We start from the raw sequence: 21218 nt of genomic DNA on the forward strand, positions 1-21218 counted from the left end.
AAGGGTAAATAAAACAAATCTTGGCATAGTAAAAATTACTTCTATTGCAACAGATAAAGCAGAGTGGTAACATTACCATAAATGTAAAAGGAATGTTACAATGTATGTAATTTTAAAAAATGTAATTCCTAAATATTTCCAAAATTTTTAGCATGGGCTTCTGGATGGTGACTATTACCCAACATCTACAACCATGATAATAATCCCAATTATTGAAAAGCTTTCTATGCACAGACACTTCAAATACATTTTTTCTCATTTTACTTTTTTTTAATAGTCTTTGAGTGGCTAAAAGGCAAAATAGATTTGTCCAAGCCTGGGTTCATTAAAACCATAATATATAATCATTAACCAGGATAGTGAAAATAAAGGGTAGAAGCAGATTTGACAGATATAAGTTTTTCCTTGAACAAACCAAATTTAAGGTGTTATGTGACATTTCCAGTTTGTAGGAAGTTACGGTATAAAAGGTGAAAACAAAGGAAGGCTCATCTTTTTAGAAATTTTGCTATAAAGGTAAGTAGTAAAACAGTGCCAATTAGTAAGGATCCCAGGTTGCTGCAAGGGTTTGCCAATTTTTTAAATTTTTTTTAAAGTGGAAGAGACTTGTACTTGTTTCCAACAAGAAAGGATTCAGTAGAAGAGGAAAAGCTAAGGATAAAGAGGAACAAAAGAGGTAAGTTAAGCGGTGAAAAGAGGGGACTGAATCTGAGTGCAACTAGAAGGCATTAGCCAGGACAAAATATCACCTTCCAAAATGAGAGGGAAGAATAATTAATAGGGGAAAAGAAGTAGGACAGGTTGATTATCTAGATTTTGAGGAGTTCACACCTATGTTTTCATTTCTTTTTGAAACAGGAGATAAGTTCACCTAAAAGTAGAGTGATAAAGAAACAGCACAGGAAGCTGGAGAAGAGAAATAAAAGTCTGGGAGAAGGAAATGATGATTGCTATGTCAAAAAAAATTGATGATAATGCATTGGGCTAACATCAATCTGAAGAACTATTGGAAGTGGTTTGCTCTATGGTTTTATTTAGATGCATAATCCAACAGAAACACAAAGGAATGGGAAAAATCAGAGTAGAAAGTAAGAAATGCTCCAGAATGGATAAAAAATAAAAAGGAACAGGCTGAAAAATTGGGAGAAATGAGCCACTGACTTTAATAGGGTATATAAGGTAGTGAAAGGAGTATAAGATAGTAAAGGAAGGAAATGGAATGGTGAAATTGCGATTTTAAAAAAATGGAAGGCATCAAAAAAAGCAATCACATTTCTAGATCAAAATTTATTGTTTTTAAGTTTACACTACTATAAAATGAAATTTTGATCAAAATGAAAAATGTTTGTGGCCAATTTTTAACAACTAATGATGTAAAAATATTAAAACTGACACTTACCATACATTGCAACAGACTTTGCCTCTTCAATAGACTGATGTTTGTCAGTTAAACGAGCTTTGGTTACCTTATGTTCATTTACCTCTTGTTCTAACCGTTGTTGTAATGATTTAAGCTTGTAGTTTAAATCTATCTCTAAATTATTCTTTTCCTGTAAAATGAGAATAACATAATACATTGTGCAAAAAATACACTACTAAATCTTAAATAATATTCCTATGATAATATATGATCACACTGGCCTGATATATGACACCACATACTTAAATATTTCTATTTAGCTTATAGTTTTAATGTTTTATACTTTCTGACATGTTTCACATATATGTATACATATATATATATATATATAAAGTGCCTTACTTTTAAAATCACAGTGAGCGCATATAATTAAAAGCAAAATATTACTTTTTTAAAACCCCTGCCACTTCCCATTTGTATATGGTTGATGGCAGGACAGAGCTGTGATGGTAGTTATATATATATAAGAGATTTTATTGTTAGGACCAGAAATGAATGGGACAATTCTTCAGGTCCTTAAAAAATAATCATTGTATTCTACATTTGCATCCATACCTAGGTTTACATTACTGACAAGAAAACAAGTCAAAATGTCTGATTGTTTCTTCTATTCTTCCTTCTATCATCCTATTTTCACAATTACACTGGATTTAGACATCAGAAAACTATATTTTGATTATCCTAAAACATGTCCAAAGGACAAGGTAAAGTGGTGGATTTCCTGATCTGAAGATGTGGTTGGCCTATAACATTTCAGAGGCACTGACAAAGTAAGAGCAAGATCTGAATATTATCTATTTAATCCTTTTCTAACAAGGTAGAAACAGAGGCTACAAATAATATATTATTTAAGAAATTCTACATGCAAAGTCTACTTTATGCTCTTTTCTATTTTTCTAACTGGTACCAACTACAAGGAATAAAGCATGCATGGTCTACGATCTACTGATCCTTCATTTTCCTTCTTCATAAGGCTACCAGGTTCATCTTATCCAAATATAATAAAATGAAAGAATATTCTATACGAAGAGGTATTTCCAAACCAAAGCAATTTGCAATGATCAGGTAATATCAAGCATCAATACCCTTCAAGGCTTAAAAACAAACAAGTAAAAAAAAGACACTAAGAAGCACTAAATAAAACATACATATACCCCCACAAGGTAACCAATCAACCATAAAAAGTTTTACGAATATAAATAAATATTAGGAATGAATGTTACTTAATAAAATCACCTTATAACATATGATAACCTGTAAAAACCATCTCATAAATGGTGCATGTGAGCTAATTTACCTTTTCTGAATGATTAAGCATATCTTGAGCCTCTTTTCTTTCTTCTTCCACTCTTTCAAGACTATGTTTGAGATGTTTCACCTCCTCTTGTAAAGATGTGATTCGAGCTATCAAATAGAAAAAAATTTCAAGTCCGTCATCAAAGTAAAGTGTTTTCAGTGCAACCATTAATGCTTTCCCACCATTTTAAGAGTGACATCTTTTTCTTAGTTACTTAAGAGAAATATGTAAGTGCTTTTTATGTGTCAAACATTATGAAAAAGTGTTTAATTGTAAACCTAATGGAACCATCTTTATAGAAAACTGAGTTTTAAGAATTTGAAGTGCTCTAACAAAGTCTAGCTTTAACCTACTTGAGATTCATGCCATGCAATGGGATTAGCAATATAGCCCCTCATTAAAACATGCTTTAGACCTTACAGGTTTCTAGAGCATATATATTTAACAGACACACACACACACTTAATACATGTAGACTCTAACATAAATGAAATTAATTATATTGTAGAGTTCAAAAGAAAGAATCTACATTCTTATTTTATGTTTCAAAGTGGTTTAGGAATTGACAGAATAATGAATAAAGTATGCCAAAGGACCAGGAAAAAATTTACAGTTAGCACCTGAAAATACTTATCTGGGAGGCCAGTTCTAGGATATAGAGAGCAATGAAACTATACACACAATAAAGACATTATGTTTTCATAGGGATATGCTCATGTATGAGAAAGAAACACCTGCATTTTCTTTTAAATGATTAAACCAAAATACAAAGTATCTGTGTGTTTATATAGGCAAGGATACATGAAATGTGGCAAGATGTTAAATGTTAAAGTGCTATTAAAAATGTTTACAACTGCATTTGTAGTGATATGTTTTAAGATCTGTATAAAGACAATAAATTTAGATTAAACTGAAGTTTTCATGTAAAAGTTTATGTAAATCAACTCCTAAGAAAATAGGGATGAAAATTTATGGGTTGAATCCACTGCAAACTCCTAATAACCCTGTGAAGGACATTTAAAATAAAATATAGCTTATTTTCCTTATTTTTATCTGTTTCTTAAAATATATAATATAGTAAGGGATGGCTTATGGTTACAAAGTTTTCTTTTAGGATAATGGAAATGTCTGGAATGAGACAAAAAGGTGATTAAACAACACTATAAATATACTAAATGCCAGTGAATTATATGTGTTTAAATGATTACTTTTGTTATATAAGTATTACTTTAATAAAAAAAATATTAAAAGCAAAAGTTTTTAGAATACAAGGAGGCTATGGGGAAAAAAACCACCATAGTGGTAATTTTATTTTTTTAATATTTATTTATATATATTTTACATAATTTTTTTTCAATGTTTCCTTTCTTTTCTCAGATATAGTCTCCTTAGAATTTCTACCACCAATTCACCCATGCACCATCACCATAGTCCCTTGTGCTGTTCCCGCCCTGGTTTTGATTCCCTTCCCTCCCCCTCCCCTGTAGAATGTTTCCGATTTATAGTTGTCTGTTTATTACTGTTTTGTTGTGTTTTTTATTGTTATTATTTTTTCCTTGATCCCTTGTATGTTTCCCCTATAGTCTTCCTGTAAGTGAAACCATCTGATATTTTGATATCTGGCTTATTGCACTGAGCATAATCTCTTCTAGCTCCATCCCATGTTGCTGCGAATGGCATTAGTTTATCTTTTTTTTTTTTAAAGATTTATTTATTTATTCATACAAGCACTGAATACAGTCAGAAGCACAGGAAGGTGAGAGAATTCACCAGAGCCAGAGGGGAGAGCAGAGCAGGCAGAAGGACCGAAGTACACTGCTGAGGGGAGCAGCGGGCGGCAGGAGAGGTCTGCAAGCCATGTGGGACCCTCGTCCAGCAGCCGGGGATCAAACCGGCGCTGCAGAGGCTGCAGAAAGCTTCGCAACCCAGCGCTCAACCGCTGTGCCACCAGGGAGGCCCAGTTTATCTTTTTTGATTGCTGAATATGTGTATATATGCCACATCTTCTTGATCCAGTCGTCTATTTTTGGGTCACAGTGGTTACTTTAAAACATGTTTCAAAGTTTGGTAGATTTAAGAGTCAAAGAATAAACAGTTTAGAAAACAGATTGATTAAATTAGAAAAGCGATCTGTTGTCTTCCTTCTAAAAACATTTTAAGAAAAAAAAAAACCTACACAATTTCCAAATGTCCCTGTTAAGTTATAAATAAAACAAAAATGCATTATGAACTAATTCAGAAAAAGAAAACTAAAATTTTTTTAAAAAAATGGAAATCTGGTAAGTTTCTAATCATTATATATTAAGATATTAGCAATTAGAGTACTTCCTGCCTTTATTCATTAAAAAGTCCTACAACTAACCAATAAAATAACAGTGAGTATCCACAGAATCTAGGTTAATCTCTAAATATCATATGCCACAAAATGGACTAGGGTTCCTTTGAAAATGGGAGAGTTCAAGTCTGGAATAGAAAGTAATCCAGGAAAAGATAATATGAATAACAAAAGGAAAAGATCTACCTAAGACTAATAGGGCAGGGTCTCAATTTGAAGAGATTCTCACTAGCCTCAAATAAGCTTCAATAAGAATAGTGGAATGGGCTAACACATATCAAATATATTAAAACTCATAAATTCACAAATATATTAAAAAATGTCAATGGTTACCTTTGAAGTTACCATTCTGAAAAATGGTAAAGAAAAGAAACAAATATTTACCCTTTCTATATAATTGATGAGAAAATGTTTATAGGAGCATTCCAGTTAATAAATAGATGAGGAAGAATAAAAAGTGGATAATGGCAATCTCCTAAAGAAACACAGGATCTAGGTAATCATTATCAATGGCTGCTAATACAACAAAAAGACAGACTTCACATAATTTCCAATGTCTAAATAATACTATCAAGTATTCTTGCTAAAGTCCTTTGTTGTAAATAGATCAAGATCCTAGAACTACATGGGACAGAGTGACATGTTAACTGACAACAGTAGATGGAATGAACAAAATCCAGAATAGGAGATACTCAATAGTACCCCAAAAAACTGGTTTCTTCAACCAACAGTAACCACAAACTACAAAGAACAAAAAAGGCAGGAAAAACATATATATTAAAATAAACTTAAAGGACACAATAATGACTTGCAATGTACAAACATTAACTGGATTCTCATTCAAGCAAAGTAAAAACAACAAAAATAATGGAACTACTGGAAGAATGTGAGCATTGACTAGATATTTTATAATAATAGCTATGAACTTTTTTCAAGATTTGATAGTGATACTGTGTTTATTATTTTTAAGTCTTTATTTTTGCGATACTGAGATATTTACAAATTAAACAATGTGATGTTTCAGATCTGCTTCAAAATAATTTAATGTGAGAAGACTGGGAAAAGGAGAAAGTGGGTATAAATTAAAAGCTGACTACTAGATGAACATTAGTGAAGCTGGACTGAAAGGATCATTACAGTATTCTACTATGGCATATATCTGAAATTTGCCAAAATAAAAAGTTGGAGGAAAAAAACAACTAAGCAATAGACTTTTGAAGATTTAAAGGGCTTTTTTTCTTTGCATTTCAATTTGAAGAATCACATATAAACTTATGAGATGAAGAGACTGTCAATTCAATTAAAAATTTCATTCCTCCATGACATTTTGATTGTTGTCTATTTTGTTCAAGCCACTATGGTCTTAACTTTTGTCTCTCACAGCAACCTCACCAATACACCAGTACAAATGTTGACAAACTTCAGACCTGAAGGCTGTCTATTGTATATATAAAGCTAAGAATGTCTTTTTCATTTTTAAAAGGTTGTAAAAAGTAAAAAAGTATATGTTAAAATAGAGCTCATGTGGTCTACAAAGTCTAAAGTATTTACTAACCAATTGTATTTGGGAAGTCATTTCCCATACACACAAAGAAGCTTCCACCTACTAGTGTACATGTGGGACATTCAAAAAGGAAATAATGACTGCTAGAAGAAGCCCAGCATTCCAAACTGTGAGGAATGTATACCTGCAGGATCTGAAATTTCTTAGTGACTATAAAATATTGTGGGCTTTTTTTCCTGTTCTTTAACTAGAATGTATCTTTACATGTATGTTGAAGCTCATAAGTTGTGTTTTTTTTTAATGCACATGAGCTTTATTTCACATTTAAATAAATACTAAACCTTAAAGAAGCACTGAAAAAGAACAAATAGCAACCATAACTCACGGTACAAATTTTCTTTAACTTAACCAATGTCTAAAAAAAAGTAGATTCACCTAAAGCCACAGTAGATAAACAAATGGATAAACAGTCTCTTCTTTGAGAGCAAGCATTTCAAAGCTTAATCATATCTAGAAGGATCAGATTACATTACAGCATTTTATAATTAAATGGATTTATAGAAATCACTTATTCTAATCTCCTTGGTTTATAGGTTAAAAAGGCAGATGAAGTGACTTTTACACAGCTAGTAAGCAGTGAGTAAAAACGCAAGAAAAGCAACTTATGGAGGTCAAGCATAAGACTTTTAAATACATATTATAAGGTTACTTTCTTGGTTATGTACAGATCTAAGCCTAAATCCCAAGAAATAAGGTTCCTCAGCTAACAACCAAAAGGAGATGTTAATTTCTGTTTTTACAGTCACAAAACTGACCATGACTTCTTTCCACAGAAAAAAAGGTAATCACCAAACCCCATAAGATCCCACAGTTATGGTATGGCCTTATGCTATGACTAAGATAAAAATGGACAAACCTACTGACAATTATTTCCTGAGAGGTCTGGAAACTTCCATACATAGCTATTTTGATTAGGCAGTATGATGCTACTGCTAATAAGAATATAAAATGGAAAAAAATACATAAGAAGTGGGTAGCACTACTAGACATCTTTTTAAAACAAACTGAATTTTATTACTATTATAAATATTTTTCATTTGCACAATCTTTTGCCTTTCAGATTCACAAAAATTGCCAATATCTCTAATACTACCTTTTCTAAGTGACTACATTTTTATTTGTAATGGGATTCTGTTCTGCAACTGTGTTTCTATTTTTACCAACAATACACGAGGAATTCCTAGTTTTAACAGTAAAAATCTTCTATGCTGAGATTAGTCTTACTCTGTGTAAGGCATCTGTGAATTATATATGTTTTAAAATGAAGTTTTCAGCAATCTAATTCCAAATTAGAAATATCCTCACTACCTATCTCACAAGAGTGGCTTGTGAAAGTGAAGAAATTACAGTGTGATACAAATGCAGGCATTATCCTGAAAGAGAAAGAATGGAAACCATTTCCGGTTCCACCAAAGTCATTTTCTTCATGAAGGCAATATGATAAAAGTTACATTATATTACTTTTAAAACAATAAAGATGGCAAATTGTATTAATTGTATGTTTTTAACCACAATAAATTATTTTTTTAAAATTACCTTCCACTGATCAATGAATAAACAAAATGTGGTACATACATACAAAGGAATACTATTAAGTCTTAAAAAGGAATGGAATTCTGCTACAAGATACAACATGGATGAACCTTAGAAGATAATATGCGAAGAGGAGTGAAACAGACACAAAAGAATACATGAGGTGGTGAAATCTTAGAGTCAGTAAGTAGAATGGTGGTTACCATTACTGAGAAGAATGGAGAATGGGAAGTTATAGTTTAATGGACAGTTTTACTTTAGTATAATTTTAAAAAGTTCTGGAGGTGAGTTGTTGTGATATATTGCACAATACTGTGAAATGTATTTTAAGCCATATATATATATATATATATATATATATATATACTCTCAAAGATAAAAGATAAATTTTACATAAAGTATATTTATCATAGTAAAAAAAGATACTACCTTGAAGGTCTCCAATCATCTCTGAATCATGACCTCTGTCTCTCCGTTCAGCTTCTAATACAGCTTGCAGTTGGTAGTAATCTTTATCCGTTTGTGATTTTGAATTCTCCAAAATTCTATTTCTCTCTTGCAATTCTCTATTCAGGGACTCAAGCTGACTAATTGATTTGCTCATCTCTGTGTGACTCTTCCTTAATCTTACAGCTGTATCTGATTCTGTTCTAAGTAAGTCATTGGCTTCTTCTAGCTATTTACAAAAGAAAGCAAGAAAATAGGTTTCTGACCAAAATACAAACTCATTTTAATTATAATATTTTAAAAACCTCATTCCAAAAACTTACCTGCTTTTGCAGTTGTGCCACCTTCTCATTAGCAAGCTGTGAATTCTGACTTACTTTCTTTAAGTCTTCCAACTGATCCTTTAATGTAGAAACTAGAAAATTAAGGAATAGAATACAGAAATCAGAAAGTTTTCATAGGGAATCATACAAATCCCTTTAAAAACTGAATTCAGTCTTAGATCAAAATAGTCAATTACTTTAGGTTCATTCCCAAAAACAAATTCCATTTTGGAAGTACTTACATTTAAATTTATCTAAAAGGAGAGCATTATTTTATAATATAGAATGCAAAAACAGATGTTTCCACTGTTGTAATATTTCAAGTTTTTTTATTTCCTTAATAAGGTCAATCTATTAGTTAAACATTGCAAGACTAGTTTTAATATTATTTACTTTTGAACAGTATAAATCTTTGGGGAAAAAAATAAATGATTAAAAGTGCAAAGGGTACCAAATAGTACCACATTGCCACATTTGTCAGTCCCTTGATTCACCTCCCCAGCAAAAACTATTACTTATTTCTTGTGTATCATTCCTAAAATACTGGGTACCATACCTTAATATATATAAATATATACACACACTATATATATACATATATATGATTTAAAATGCATATTTATAATTCAGCCTAAATAAACATATGATTAAGCACATATGAACAACATTCTTTTTGTAGACAAACCATCTGTGGGTTTTTTTGTTGTTTGTTTGTTTTTCATTTAAATATATACCTTATACCCCCCCCTTTCATAGCATCATATAGAGATACTTTATTATTTTATAAGCTGAATAGCAGTCTACCATAGAGGTACACCAAAATTTTATATCATTGGTTATGTTTACCTTGCTTATAATTTTTGCCACTTCAAACAAGCTACAATGAATAATCCTGTTTATATACCATCATGTATGTACACAGGTAAATATGTAAAATAAATTCCTAGAAGTAAAATCACTGGATCAAACGATGTAAAAAATCATCTCTAATTTTTCAACATTAACATTAAAAAACATGACATTCCATTTTAGTTCTCATATGCTGCTTGTCAGAACTGCCTAGAGAACTTATTAAAATATAGCGGCCACATGTCTAGATAAATTATAGAGTTTAGGCATTAGTAGTCTTTAAAACTTTACCGTAGTTTCCAATATATACACATGGATTAAAAACACCATTCTAGTTAAAATATTACCACTGACTTTAAACTGTCATAAATTTTTGGGAGGACCTGGGTGTTTTAGCTCATGCGATGTCTTAGGATTGTAGTTTCAAAACTATATCGTACACCTTAAATTTAAGATTACCTCATGACGAAGACCTGAAGCACAGTGTTAGGCAGAAATTCCAAAACAAATTTCAAAAGAGGTAACAAGTTACCTTCATTTTCCAGGTTCCTCCTCTTCTCATTTTCCTGTTCTGCTTTTCTTTGGTACTCATTAATTCTATGCTGTAGCAACATTTTCTCCTTCTCAATCTGAGATACTGTAGATTCTAGATTTCTTCTCTGATTCCCCTAAAATTGCAACAAAAATTATCAAAGCAATTAACACTTTCTGATTTGAGGCAACCTTTTGCTTTTTTATAAAAATCAACCCAAAGATTTACAATGGAATTTTTGTTTAAAATCAGTACCTCCTAGAAACAGCTTCCTAATAATAGAACTAGCTTGTTGCTTTGCAAGATAACTACATATTTAGTATATTAAAAAATTGCAAAAATTATTTTCCAGAATGGCTGCTACACCATTTTATACCTCTATCTGCAATGTATGAGTGATCCAGTTTCTCCACATCATCATGTTTTTGGTATTGAAGTTATTTTTTTTCCCTTTTTTCTTTATTTTTAATGGTATTTTTTTTTTACATCATTGATCATTTTTAAACAATATTTGCTTACCCCCCCCCAAGGTTGAGTCCCCATAGAATTTCCTTGCCCAATGCACCCGTGCACCATCACCACAGTTCCCTGTTCTCCTCCCTCCCTCCCTCGAATCCCTCTCCCCCCATTCCCCTGCAGTGTGTCTCTGATTTATAATTGTCTGTTTTTGCTTTGTTATGTTTTGTACTGTTATTGTTTTTTTTATACTGATGTTTTATTTGGTTCTCCTATATTCCTGTTATAAATGAAACCATTGATATTTTTCTTTTTCCTTCAGGCTTATTTCACTGAGCATAAATGAGCAGAAGAACTTAAAAGACTTTTCTCCAAAGAGGAAAAGCAAATGGCCAACAGGCATATGAAAAAATGTTCAACATCCCTTATAATCAGGGAAATGCATATCAAAACCACAATGAGATAACACCTTACATCAGTAAGAATGACACATATCAAAAAAAAACAAGCAACAACAAATGTTGGCAAGGATGTGGAGAAAAAGGAACTCTCCTACATTGCTGGTGGGAGTGTAAACTGGTCCAACCACTATGGAAAGTTGTCTGGAGTTTCCTCTGTCTACTAAAAATGGAGCTACCATATGACCAGGCAATTCCACCCTAGGGATCTACCCAAAGGACACAAAAACATTGATTCAAAAGACCACCTGTACCCCTATGTTTACTGCAGCAATATTTATAATAGGTAAAACCTGGAAACAACCCAAATGCCCAAAAACAGATGACTGGATCAAGAAGATGTGGTATATATACACAATGGAATATTATTCAGCAATCAAAAAAGATAAACTCATGCCATACCTAGCAATGTGGATGGAGCTAGAAGGAATTATGCTCAGTAAAAGAAGCCTGAAGTTATTTTTTATTTACTTGTTCTAATGGTTATACAGTGCTATCTCATGGTGTTTTTTAAAATTTTTTAAATCTTATTTTATATATTTTTTACATCATTTTTCATCTTGGTTATACTCCCCATACAATTCCCAACACCCTTATTTTGACCCTAATCCCTCTTCTCTCCCCACCCCTCACAGTATGTCTCTGGTTTACAGTTGCTTGATGATTTTGATTTTTACTTTATTATGATTAGACTTTTTCCTGGTCCCTTATTTAGGTTTTCTAAATTCCAGCAATTCCACTCCTAGGTATTTATCCAAAGGACACAGAATCATTAATTCAAAAAGGTACCTGCACCCCTATGTTTATAGCAGCACTATTTACAATATCTAAGCTATGGAAACAACCCAAATGACCAAAAATAGATACAGAATCAAGAAGATATGGTACATATAAACAATGGACTATTACTCAGCAATTAAAAAAGATAAACTCATGCAAACACTACTGTGGGGGTGGATAGCTTGTTATTTCAGTGTTGAAAGTTTGGACTCTCTACTTGGTCTCTTCTGAACCACACTAGTAGAAAGTGATGGGATATCTCATTACTGATGGGTGCAAGCACTGATAGAAGACAAGATTCCCCACATGGGTGACAATGTCTTGGGAAATGAAGTTCCTCTGCTGGGCCTTTTCTAAAATCATAGAGCTGGAAATCTAGGTTTCCCACTCAGTCTTTCCTAGTAGGAATGGAGTTATATTTGTCACATTCTGGTTATCTACAGAGAGCAGTGATTGTGTGAAAGTCTTCTGACTTGTTTGCCTGCTACTTTTTTAGTCCTTTAGTTGAACTGCCTTCCTTGTTTGTGCTTATTGGTATTTCCAGGTAGCTAGCTAGCTTCTCTAGCATCTGGTCTGGAATATATGCCAGAAGAAAGACAACCCATAGTATTCATTCCTATATTGTTCTTTGGGTCGTTGTACTCCAGCACGTCAGTCTTCTTCATCTTTCAGAATCTTTCTATATTTGTTTTATATTTAATGTCTAGGGTTTTTTTTGTTTGTTTTTTTTTTTTAAGATTTATTTATTTAGGGCCTCCTCTGGTGGCACAGTGGTTGAACGCTGGGCTGCGAAGCTGCCCACAGCATCTGCAGTGCCAGTTCGATCCCCGGCTACGGGGTGAGGGTCCCACATGGTGTGCAGACCTCTCCTGCTGCGTCCGCTGTTCCCGTCAACAGTGTACTTTGTCAGTCGGCCTGTTCTGCTCCCCGCTCTAGCTCTGGTGAATTCTCTCACTGGGTACAGTCAGAAACGCGGGAGGGTGAAAGAATTCACCAGAGCCAAAGCAGGGAACAAAACAGGCAGACCAACGAAATACACTGCTGAGGGGAGCAGTGGGCACGGCAGGAGAGGTCTGCATGCCATGTGGGACCCTTGCCGGGGGCTGGGGATCGAACCGGCGCTGCAGAGCCTGCAGGCAGCTTCACAGCCCACTGCTCAACCGTTGAGCCACCAGGGAAGCCCTAATGTCTAGGGTTTTTAGCAGTACTTATTAGGAGGAATGGGGAAAGTCCTTTTATTCCATCTTTCCAGGACTATCCTTATTTTATAATTAAGATCTACTTTTTCAATTTGGAAAGCTTAACAACTACCACAGTTGAATTTTATATTTTAGAAATGAAATGAAAGTAGAGGCCAGGCAAAAAGGATTTCTTACAATCAAACAGTGGTGGTCAAGTATATACTAACCAATGACAAGTGGTAAAATATTATTTCAGTCTTTCCAGATATATATATATCCAAACCTACCAATGAATAAAACATCAGTGATAGATACAATTCCTCAAGAAAAAATTAAGGCAACACAATAAACATCAGAAAGATTAAATCTAAAAAGTACAAAGGAATTAATAATGAGAAAAGTTTAGGGAGTATATATCTTTTCAGGGCTTCTTCATATATACAGTAGAAAGATATTTGCACACTAAAGGATTGAAAATGTATTTCATATTTGTTAACAAAAATCTGATTCATGAAATGTTTTTCTTGTATTTCCTGATGATAAAAAGTTCGAGCTAGGTGACTGGAAAATATGAATTCTATAATCAATATAGTTCTCATTTGATTAACTGAAATTATGTTTTGTCAGTTCTATTTAAGTTATACTCATCCTACTCTCATATTTGTTTCTGTCTGTTATTTCTAATCTCTTGATTCTCTTGCCTCTTCCTCAATTTTCAACTACTAAGATTCACTAAATGGAAATTTAAGTACTAATTTTCATGATTAGAACCAAAATAAGATTCTAGAATAAAACTAAACCAAAAAACTAGAGTACACCGTAATCTGCACCATTTGAATCTACAGCTCCAAACTGAAGTTAGTGAGGCTTTCATTATAATTTTTTGGTTCTGTTCTATCAATATAGGCCATAAGTCAACCCAAGGATTAAATGCAATTTCTCAGAAAAAAAAATTTTTTTTGAAATAAGAAGAAACTCTCAAAAGAGAAATTCTGATTAGTAAACAAGTACCTCTTCATCCAACTCCTTCATTATCTTGTCTAGTTTTAAGTTTGAAGTTCTGTAAAAGCAAAGACAATATAGATTAGAAATGTTTATCTATTCTTATACAAGGATAAAAGACCATATTCCTTACTATCTAACATATATAGATTTTTTTTAAGTTTTATTTTTAAATTCCCCATACAATTACAACCCCCTTATTTTGACACCAAGCCCTCCTTTCCCCGCCCCCATCCCCCATAGAGTGTCTCTGGTTCATAGTTGTTTGTTGATTTTGATATTTTCTTTCTTATAGTTATTCTTTTTCCTGGTCCCTTATTTAAGTTTTCTAGATTCCTGCTATGAGCGAGACCATCCGGTGTTTTTCTTTTTCTTTCTGTCTTATTTCGCTGAGCATGATCCCTTCCAGCACCATCCATGTTGCTGCAAATTGCATGTGTTTATCTTTTTTGAATGCTGAGTAATATTCCATGGTGTATATGTACCACATCTTCTTGATCCAGTCATCTATATTTGGGCATTAGGGTTGTTTCCAAAGCTTAGCTATTGTAAATAGTGCTGCTATAAACATAGGGGTGTAGGTGTCCTTTTGAATTAATGATTCTGTGTCCTTTGGGTAAATACCTAGGAGTGGAATTGCTGGATCATATGGAAGCCCCATCTTTAGCAGGTTGAGGAATCTCCAGACAGCTTTCTATAGTGGTTGGACCATTTTGCACTCCCACCAGCAGTGCAGAAGAGCTCCTTTTTCTCCACATCCTCGCCAACATTTGTTGTTGCTAGTTTTTTTTAATGTGTGCCATTCTCATTGGTGTAAGATGGTATCTCATTGTAGTTTTGATTTGCATTTCCCTGATTACCAGTGATGCTGAACATTTTTTCATATGCCTGTTGGCCATTTGCATTTCCTCTTCAGAGAAGTTTCTTTTTAGCTCTTCTGCCCATTTTTTGACTGGATTATTTTCTTTGTTTTTGTTGAGTCTCATCAGCTCTTTGCAGATTTTTGTGATCAGTCCTTTATCATTAGTGTTGTGTGCAAAAACGTTCTCCCAGTCGGTGGGGTTTCTCTTTGTTTTGGTTGCTGTCTTTTTTGCTGTGCAGAAGCTCTTTAATTTGATGTAGGCCCAGCTGTTTATCTTTGCCTTCACTAACACTGCTTTGGGTGATGTGTCTGTAAAGATGTCTTTGATGTGCATATCACGTAGAGTTTTGCCTATATTTCCTTCTATGTATTTTATGGTTTCAGGTCTTATGTCTAGTTCTTTAATCCATTTTGAGTTGGTTTTTGTGCATGGTGTGAGGTAGTTGTCAAGCTTCATTCTTTTGTAGGTAGCAACCCAGTTTTCCCAGCACCATTCATTGAACAAACTTTCTTTGCTCCAATGCATATTCTTTGCTCCTTTGTCAAAGATTAGTTGACCATAAATCTGTGGGTTTATTTCTGGATTTTCTATTCGATTCCATTGGTCTGTGTGTCTGTTCTTGTTCCAATACTATGCAGTTTTGATGATTATGGCTTTGTAGTATAGTTTGAAGTCTGGGCGTATGATGCCTCCATTCCCTTTTTTTTTTTTTTTCAGGAGAGCTTTGGCTATTCGGGGTTTTTGGTGATTCCATATGAATTTCATCAATAATTGTTCTATTTCTTTGAAGAATGTCACTGAAATTTTTATTGGAATAGCACTGAATCTGTATATTGCTTTTGGTAGGATGGCCATTTTAATAATGTTTATTCTTCCAATCCATGAGCAGGGGATGTCTTTCCATTTCTTTGTGTCTTCTTCTATTTCTTTTAACAGTGTTTTATAGTTTTCTTTGTATAGGTCCTTTACCTCTTTTGTTAGATTTATTCCCAAGTATTTGATTTTTTTTTTGTTTTGATAATAAAAGGGATGGTTTTCTTGATTTCTTCTTCTTCAGATTTATTGTTTGTGTATAGGAAGGCTACTGACTTTTGCATGTTGATTTTGTATCCTGCCACTTTACTGAACTGATTGATGAGTTGAATTAGTTTTTCTGTGGAGTTTTTGGGGTTCTCTATGTATATTATCATATCATCTGCAAATAGTGATAGTTTGATTTCTTCTTTTCCTATTTGGATTCCTTGTATGTCTTTCTCTTGTCTTATTGCTCTGGCTAGGACTTCCAGTATTATATTGAAAAGCAGTGGTGAGAGTGGACATCCTTGTCTTGTTCCAGATCTTAATGGAAATGCTTTCAGCTTTTCACCATTGAGAATGATACTGGCTGTTGGCTTGTCATATATGGCCTTTATGATGTTGAGGTATGTCCTTGTATCCCAAGAATTTCAAGGGCTTTTATCCTGAATGGGTGTGGCACTTTGTCGAAAGCTTTCTTGGCATCTATTGATATTATCATATGGTTTTTATATTTCTTTTTGTTGATGTGTTGGATAACGTTGATTGATTTTTGGATGTTGAAACATCCTTGTGCCCCTGGAATAAATCCTACTTGGTCGTGGTGAATTATCTTATGGATACATTGTTGGGTTCTGATAGCTAAAATTTTATTGAGGATTTTTGCATCAGTGTTCATTAGTGAGACTGGCCTGTAGTTTTTTTTTGTGTGTGTTGTCTTTGTTCGGTTTTGGTATTAGTGTAATGTTGGCTTCATAGAACGTGTTTGGTATTATCCCTTCCTTCTCACTTTTTTGAGAGAGTTTATGAAGGATAGGCACTCATTCATTTCTGAATGTTTGATAGAATTCATAACATATTTAGATTTTTAAACATTTTTTCATGCTATGAATCCCTATGGGAGTTGGTGAAGCTTATGGAATTTTCTCAGAATAATGTATTTTTAAGCATAAAATACATAGGATTAAAAGAAGCCAAAATTATATTGAAATATAGTCTTAAACTTTTAGAAAATGTCTAATGAATTGAAAATGTGTTTCTTTGTTAATATAATAAATCACAAGATCTACTTGACAGGATTTGAAAGTATGATAAGCATAAATCATAGAAAAAATCAGAAAAATAAGACTATATCTGTGATTTTCACTGGTAATAAAAATTCACAGCTACTATTAATTGTGGATTATTGCCCATGTTCAAAATAGTAGGAAAGCTGAATTAAGTTATCAGAGAAAATATTTTTTTTCCTCGTCCAAATTTAAGGATCTCAAGTTTTATCCATGGACTTTTTGGCAGGAAATATATGAATTCCATAGTAAAGACCCTTAAACTCCCTCATGCAATATTTGCTACTATAAAAAAAAATTAGCCACTTGAACTTTAATACAAGATTAAATAAATGAAGAGAAATGTGGCAAATTTCAAATACAACATACCACCTGGAAACCTGGGCAAATAAACTGAGATAAACTGAAAGTTAATTATCTCATCATAACTCGTGTACTTTGGCTTTAGAAATAATTCTGAGCTTCAAATCTATATATGCAATGTTTTCAAATGAATGTCTCATCAAATACATCATTTGGTATGTGCAAAACTAATTTATTCCCTTCTGCTCTCCATCCATTCCCTCAGTATCAATTAGCTTCTGCTCTAGCAATCCCCCCAGTAAAGGACAACACTTGGGAATCACCCTTAACACATCTTGCTCCCTTATTCCCATTTAATTGGATAAATACCAAGTGATGCCAATTAAACAGCATTCTTTTTAAAGAGTAAATCTGAGCCATTTTTTTATTAGCTTAATTAACTTCTAATGTGTTTTCTATTGCCCTTAACATAAATAACAAATATCTTACCTTGTCAAAAACAACATCCTCCAAAGATCAGACTCTGTCAACCTTCCTATCCTGGTCTCAGGCCTTTCTTTCCTACATTGATCACTTGGGCCATTCTTATTTCTTCCTCAAACTGAATCACCACTACAACCACTATCACCAGCTGTCATCTGCCTCATTTTGATTATATTATCTTTGTATGCAGAAACTTCTCAACAGCTATACAATAATTATTTATCCATTTTGTCTCATTTCCATATTTTGCATTTAGAAATTCCACTCCAAACCTTGGAATGGGTTATTTATATTCAAGATTTTTTCTAAAAAATGTTTGTAATAAGGAGTTTGCAATTGTATGGGGAATATAAAAATAAAATTAAAAAAATAAATAAATAATGTTTGTATTTATACATTTACCTAATTTTGTCTATTAGAAATGGTATCCCATGAAAATTTTACTTATTTCCTCTCTCCCATAGTAAGAAAATTACCAATATTCCTAATTCCACTTGTTGAATACATAATCAACATGATACAACAGTGTATCATTTAGTCAATATTATCCCTTAAAAATATAATTATAAAAACTGCAACTCAGTATTATGCTAGGTTATTTAAAATTGTCTTGACCATTGTATATTTTCATAAATACTTAGGCTCTTATTAGGTTTAGACTCACAGAGAAAAAACTTTAGTTACTGCACTAGAGAATTAAAAATGGAAGTTAGTATAACCCATTCCAAGGTTTGGAATGGAATTTCTAAATGCAAAATATGGAAATGAGACAAAATGGATAAATAATTATTGTATAGCTGTTGAGAAGTTTCTGCATACAAAGATAATATAATCAAATAATATAATCAATAATACAAAGAAAATATAATCAATTTTGCTTACAGCAAAATTTAGTGAATTTTAATCTTCAACAATATTTCATCTTTTAGAAAGCACCTTATTTAATGTAAATAACTGTCCATTCAGTGAGAAAATTAAATGCGACAGAAAAGCAACTGATCAGGTGGTAAGTGAATCATCACTGTAATTATATTAAGAAAAAAGACTGTCAGCAGCAAATTAAATGTACTTTAAATATTCTAAGGAAAACACATCTATAACTAATCTGCTAACATATATACTACTTTTCAAATGTAGCCAAGATACTCTTCACTGAGTGTACATCAATAGCAAACTTTACAACTTTACCTATTTGTGTGTACTTTTCAAGTGTTTATAGAGTACAAGCTTGAAAATAAGCATTTGCTATATAAATTTTAATATGATGAACATATAAATATATTCTCACCTGCACTTCTGCTCCATTTCATCTTTGAGCTGCATTTCATTATGTAGCTGTTCCTCAAGCTTGTAAATTGTTTTTTGCAAATTTTCCTGCTGTAATAAAAAACAAACAAAAAACCTCATTCTATTAAGAATATGCATAGAGAATTTAAGAATAGCAAGTTTATGTACTTTATACTTGGTTAAGAGGGAATTATTATCTCAGCCCCGTCCTTTCTATCCAAATTTTTTTATATTATTTTAACAGCATTTTTTCCACATCTACAAATATGTCAGGTACTGTGGTAGGCATTAGCAATACAAAAAATAAGATTTGGTTCCTGTTCTTATGAAGTTAATAGATACATAGTGGGGCGTAGAGGAATAGGATGATGAATTAAGCCTACAATAACCCTAAAAACATATACATAACACATTTAATTACAATGTGGTTAAGTAATAAAATTACACATAAGGTGCTCTGAAAGAAACAAGAGGTCATATCTGCTTGTGAGAGGAAGATATGTTTGAGGTGAGACTTAAAAGACATTAAGTACCAAGCAGAGAAAGCACAAAAAAGAATAAACAAGTCTAAAAGTAGAGACACGAAAGATGGTATATTTGGAAAATGGAAAGAGAGCTAGTATAGGCAGAGCACAAAACCTAACAGAAGAATGGCATAATAAAATCTGAAAAGGTTAGTGGGACCATGATGCTTGTATGCAAAAACAGAATTTGGGGACATAAATGGGTAAGCATCTTAAAAAAGGACATGACACAGTACGGGCATTTTAGAACCATCATTTCAGTAATAATAAACAGATTAAAGGAAAAAGAAATTCTAGATAAAGCAACTAGTTACTAGCTTACTGAGACTGTTCTGTTAAGAGAGTACATAGGTCTGATTAAGGCAGAGGCTGTAGGAATGAAGAGAATATGGATAAATATCAACAAGAAAACAACTTATGATCTAGCAACTGATTAAAGTAAAAAGAGCCGGCACAGTAGCATTACAAAAGATAGGTAAACACAAAATGAACTGCTGAGAGAATATGAAGAAAACTCTTGAGTTTACCTCTGGACTCAGCTGAAGTGCCTGAGAGATGTGCACGAAGAGTAGCGAGAGAGGAGAGATTCAAACAACACATTCAGAGGAAGCAAAGTAGACCAGCATCAGATGTTCATTTGCAGAAAATTATTAGAAAGCCAAGATCAGATTCTTGAAAAACATTTAAAAATTAAAGGGAGAGGGCCTCCCTGGTGGTGCAAGGGGTTAAGACGCAACCTATGAAGCTATCCACAGCCACTGCAGCATGAGTTCAATCCCCAGCCAGGGAGCTACCCACATGGCATAGCAGACCTTTCCTTTCTCGCCCGTTGCTCCCCTCAGCAGTGTGTTTCAGTCAGTCTGCTGTTCTGTTCCCCACCCTCTCTCTGGTGAATCCTCTCACCCCCTCCCAACACCTCTGCTTGTACCCCCCAGTTCTTGTATGCATAAATAAATAAGTCTTTTTTTAAAAAAGGAAAAAAATTAAAGGGAGAAATGAGAGGAGAAAGAAAGGAAGATGGAAAGAAAGGGGGAGGGAGGATAAGCAGGGAACAGAGAGAGGGAGGAATGGGTAGAAGAGGGGATAACGAGTTTGCAGAGGACTGAAAATAAAATTCAAAGAGGCAGGAAGAAAAAGAAAGGAAATGATGAGAATGAAAGAATCAGAAAAATTTGACGTTCCCCTTTCTTACTGAAATAATACTGGTTTATAACATTATATAGGTTTTAGGTATATGGTGTTATAATTCAACATTCTTATTATGTTTACCCAATTAAAAAAAGAAGTTTGACGTTTCAGTTGAGGAAGGATTAATCAGTATCAGATGCAGTAAAAAAGAAAAATAAGATATGCATGAAAATAGCTTATTGTATTTGACAACTATAAAGTTGTTCATTAGTCTTCTAGAAGGCTTTTAAGAAAAGCTTGAAAATTAGTTAGCTTTTTACTTAGTTCTGGGTCAATAAAAAGTGACACAAATATCTTCTTCCCCTGTGATTT

General features: G+C 33.1%; 1 protein-coding gene across 1 annotated transcript in view; it reads right to left on the bottom strand.

Annotated features, from left to right (window-relative positions):
* ROCK1 (Rho associated coiled-coil containing protein kinase 1) overlaps positions 1-21218 on the bottom strand; it is a gene marked incomplete at both ends in the record, with an annotated part of 127948 nt that overhangs the window by 28838 nt on the left and 77892 nt on the right. Inside the window, 7 exons of the mRNA XM_084252683.1 lie at positions 1400-1550; positions 2718-2824; positions 8579-8825; positions 8920-9011; positions 10301-10436; positions 14187-14235; positions 19196-19284. Coding sequence (XP_084108809.1) covers positions 1400-1550; positions 2718-2824; positions 8579-8825; positions 8920-9011; positions 10301-10436; positions 14187-14235; positions 19196-19284 — 871 coding nt within the window. The remainder of the gene's footprint in view (positions 1-1399; positions 1551-2717; positions 2825-8578; positions 8826-8919; positions 9012-10300; positions 10437-14186; positions 14236-19195; positions 19285-21218) is intronic.

Source organism: Talpa europaea (assembly GCF_964194135.1).
Source record: "Talpa europaea genome assembly, chromosome: 13".
Classification (NCBI taxonomy): Eukaryota; Metazoa; Chordata; class Mammalia; order Eulipotyphla; family Talpidae; genus Talpa; species Talpa europaea.